Source organism: Silene latifolia, chromosome Y (assembly GCF_048544455.1).
Source record: "Silene latifolia isolate original U9 population chromosome Y, ASM4854445v1, whole genome shotgun sequence".
Lineage (NCBI taxonomy): Eukaryota > Viridiplantae > Streptophyta > Magnoliopsida > Caryophyllales > Caryophyllaceae > Silene > Silene latifolia.
This window is the reverse complement of record NC_133538.1, coordinates 458,511,650-458,515,775: the sequence shown is the minus strand read 5'-3', so window position 1 is coordinate 458,515,775 and position 4,126 is coordinate 458,511,650. Positions and strand designations below refer to the sequence as shown.

General features: G+C 40.4%; 1 protein-coding gene across 1 annotated transcript; it reads right to left on the bottom strand.

The window, feature by feature from the left end:
• Window positions 1-339: 339 nt before the first annotated feature.
• Window positions 340-2,727, bottom strand: LOC141632863 (uncharacterized). Its single transcript, XM_074445369.1, has 5 exons — window positions 1,935-2,727; window positions 1,389-1,829; window positions 916-1,325; window positions 694-775; window positions 340-524 (listed from the first exon to the last, which is right to left on the bottom strand). The coding sequence occupies exons 1-5, from the start codon at window positions 2,725-2,727 to the stop codon at window positions 340-342; spliced, it is 1,911 nt and encodes a 636-aa protein (XP_074301470.1).
• Window positions 2,728-4,126: the final 1,399 nt, after the last annotated feature.

Sequence of the window (4,126 nt, the reverse complement as noted above, 5' to 3'; positions counted from 1 at the left end):
AAAATACTACTCCCTTCATTCAACTCCACAAGGCCATTATCTCTTTTGCACACTATTCAGAAGAGGATATTCAACTTCAATTTTCTCTCGATACATAAGTGAAAATATACTTATGTGAGATCTTATTTGATTCGTCTTTAAGAGTACATTAAAAATATCTAACTTTTATAATTTTTGCAAATACGTAACTAAAGATATTTGCCGAGTAAAAACCGCGTTGGCAAACGTGATAAAGCATAATGGCCTTGTGGAGTTGAATGGAGGGAGTATAAAAACGGTATAAAAATGCATAGAAATACGTTCTGAAATAGGCTAAAAAGACTATATAAAAAGCACGTATCATCGGATCTCCCAGAACAACTCCGGTTCAGCCACCATGGCATTCAGACATGCAGTACTAGGTTTCACAAATTCCAAATTAAGCTTCCTGAACTCTGCACATAAAACATCTGGCAAAATTCTGATAGAGTTGACAGAATGAACGGTCTTCCTACTGAGAGCATCAGCTACAACATTGGCCTTCCCTTCACGATAAAGCAACTCCACATCATAATCATTAACCAACTCTAACCAGCGTCTCTATCTTGGGTTTAAGTCCTTCTGAGTAAAAATATACCTAAGACTCTTATGGTCGTTGTAGATGCGGCATCGAAATCCAATCAAGTAGTGTCGCCATATCTTATGAGCATGTACCACAGCTGCTAACTCTAGATCGTGCGTCGGATAATTCACCTCTTGAACTTTTAACTACCTTGAAGTATACGCAATCACCTTTCTATTTTACATCAGGACACAACTCAACCCATTCTTAGAAGCATCGCAAAAGGTGTCAAACTCAACACCATCTTCGGGTAAGATCAAAACAGGAGCAGTAGTCAGTCTTGCTTTCAACTCTTGAAAAGCCTTTTCACATACCTCAGACCAAATAAACTTTGATTCCTTCTTCAACAACTGAGTCATCGGTCTCGCCACTTTAGAAAAATCATTGACAAATCTGCGATAATAACCAACCAAACCCAAGAAGCTTCGAATCTCACTGACATTAGTTGGACTCTTCCATTCCAAAACAGCCTCCACCTTTGAAGGATCTACCATTACACCTTCCTTTGAGATGATATGCCCCAAAAAGGACACCTCCTTTAACCAGAATTCACACTTAGAAAACTTTGCATACCATTTTTGCCTACGAAGAATATCGAGTATTACGTGAAGATGCACTTTATGCTCGCTCTCATCCTTGGAATAGATCAAGATGTCATCAATGAAAACCACCACACACTGATCCAAAACCTCCCTGAAAGTCCTATTCATCTGGTCCATGAAAACTGCAGGAGCATTCATCAACCCAAAAGGCATCACCTTAAACTCGTAATGACCATATCTCGTACTGAAAGCAGTCTTCGGTATATCGGTCTCTTTAACTGGAATCTGATGATAGTCTGATCTTAAATCAATCTTGGAGAACACACCTGCACCCCTCAACTGATCGAACAAATCATTAATCCCAGGCAACGAGTACTTATTCTTAATGGTCACGCGGTTCAGCTCACGGTAGTCTATACATAACCTCATACTACCATCCTTCTTCTTCACGAACAAGACAGGAGCACCCCAAGAAGAAGCACTCGGGCGGATAAAACCTTTTTCGATCATCTCATCTAACTGCTTCTTCAACTCTTTCAATTCAACCGGGGCCATACGATATAGAGCTTTAGCAATAGGTCCTATCCCTGGTACAAGATTGATAGCAAACTCAATGTCCCTCTCCGGAGGTATACCTGGTAGCTCATATGGAAAAACATCTTCATACTCACTGACAACCGGAACATCTTCAAGATTCGGTAACGATGGAGCACTCGTCACCACACATAGATACACTTCATGTCCTTTCCTCTACATGCTAATAAGCTTCATAACTGAAATTAACTTGATACCTGGTTGCAGCCTCATTCCCCTATAAGTCAACTTCGTACCACACGGACTCTTAATAAAAATATTCTGGTCTCGACATTGAAATCTAGCATCGTAACGGGATAACCAATCCATGCCTAGAATAATGTCAAACTCGGCTAAAGAGAAACTAATAAGAGTAGCTGGAAGGATAGATCCTGCAATAGAGATAGGAACATCCTTGAATACCATGGAACATGAAACAACTTCGACCGACGGAAAAGATATAGTAGTGGTCTCAGCAGAATGGGAAACAATAGCAGCTTTCTTGGCAAAGGATGCAGATATAAAAGATAAAGATGCGCCAGTATCGAATAAAATATAAGCAGGAATATCTGAAACTGTAAAAATACCAGTAATCAAATCTGGGTGTGCCTCAGCCTCAGCACGGCTCATCATGAAGATACGTCCCTTCGGCTTAGGGACATTCGCTGCAGCAGGAGTAGCATCTTTCTTGGGATAATCAGCAGCTTTGTGACCCTGTTCTTTGCAATTATAACATCCTAAAGGATTACCCTTACAGTCCCTCCCAGGGTGGTAGGTCTTTTGGCAACCGTAGCATACTTTGTCTTTGATCTGAACATTCTTCTGAAATCCCTTCTGGTTCCCATGCTTGCCCTTCTTGAAACCGTAGGACTGCGAAATAGAAGGAGTAAACGGCCTCGTGGAAGATTTAGCAGTCTCAGCTCCCGATTCAAGTCTGATAGCTTCAACAGAACCCTCAGCCCAAAGAGCTTCATCATAAACACGAGCGAATGTATCAGTATCCCTTCTCATCGTACCCTAGATCTTAGCCTTTAACCCCTGCCTGAAAAAGAAAGTTTTCTGTGCTTCATTAGGATTCATAGGTTCAGCAAAATGGGCTACAGCATTAAACTGATCAGTATATTCCTATACGGACAAATCCCCTTGCTTGAAATTCAGGAACTCTGCCATCTTCTGGTGTTTCAATTGAGCAGGATAGAATCTTGCTTCCAAAAGAGTCTTGAATCTCTCCCAGCCAAAACCTAGTTCCAAAGTAGCAGTGGGACCAGTCATAGCCCACCAGCGATCAGCTTCCTTCTCGAGAAAATGTGCAGCAATGTTAACCTTATCAGCCTCTGCAACACGGTAGAGAATGAAATGCTTCTCCATGTCTCTGGTCCACTCTGACATCAGCACAGGATCAACGATTCCATCATAAATCTTGGCGTTACTCCTCACAATCCGGCTTGCAATATTGGTATACTGGTTGTTGTTGTTGTTGTTGTTGTTGTTGTTGTTGTTGTTGTTGTTGTTGTTGTTGTTGTTGTCGTTGTTGTTGTCGTTGTTGTTGTTGTTGTTGTTGTTGTTGTTGTTGTTGTTGTTGTTGTTGTTGTTGTTGTTGTTGTTGTTGTTGTTGTTGTTGTTGTTGTTGTTGTTGTTGTTGTTGTTGTTGTTGTTGTTGTGGTTGTGGTTGTTGTTGTTGTTGTTGTTGTTGTTGTTGTTGTTGTTGTTGTTGTTGTTGTTCTGATTCTGGAGCAATTGAGTAAGAGCATGGAGGATCGCATTATTCACGTTACCAGGTCTGCCTGCCATCTTTTCTCAAAATAAGACAAGATTAGAACCTAATAATGGTGCTAATAACCCAAACAAACACACACATGCAGACTACCACCTTAGGTCCTTAACTGTCTACCCATCTCTCACTCTAGTCATTAGGGTTAAGCTTAAAATATCATATTTTATTTGGGTTTACCGAGTGTAAGCGTCGGGAGAAACCATGCTCTGATACCAACTGTAACGACCACGGTAAAACGAGAATATCAATTAAGTTCAAGGTGGCGGAAACACTATGACACCGCGGTAGCTACTAAATAAAAATTTAGTACTCAAACGTAATACAAGGTCTACGGGGAATAAATACCCCTATAACTGAAATGGAATAAAAGTTTGAAACATGAGTCTAATAAATTAAAAGAGTTGGCTAAAACAAGGCGCTCGCTAGCTCACTCGATGCAACCCCAGACAAAATAAGCAACCATCATCCACCTCTCAGTCATAAGAATGACAACCACAGTCAGTGGGGAGTAACTCGGACGTCCTCCCAGCCATATTACATCACGATAAAGCAATCAAGTAATTAAGATAGATCAATAATGAACAAAAGACTTACCAATAAACATATTATACAATTAAAATTATAAGCTCATTATAA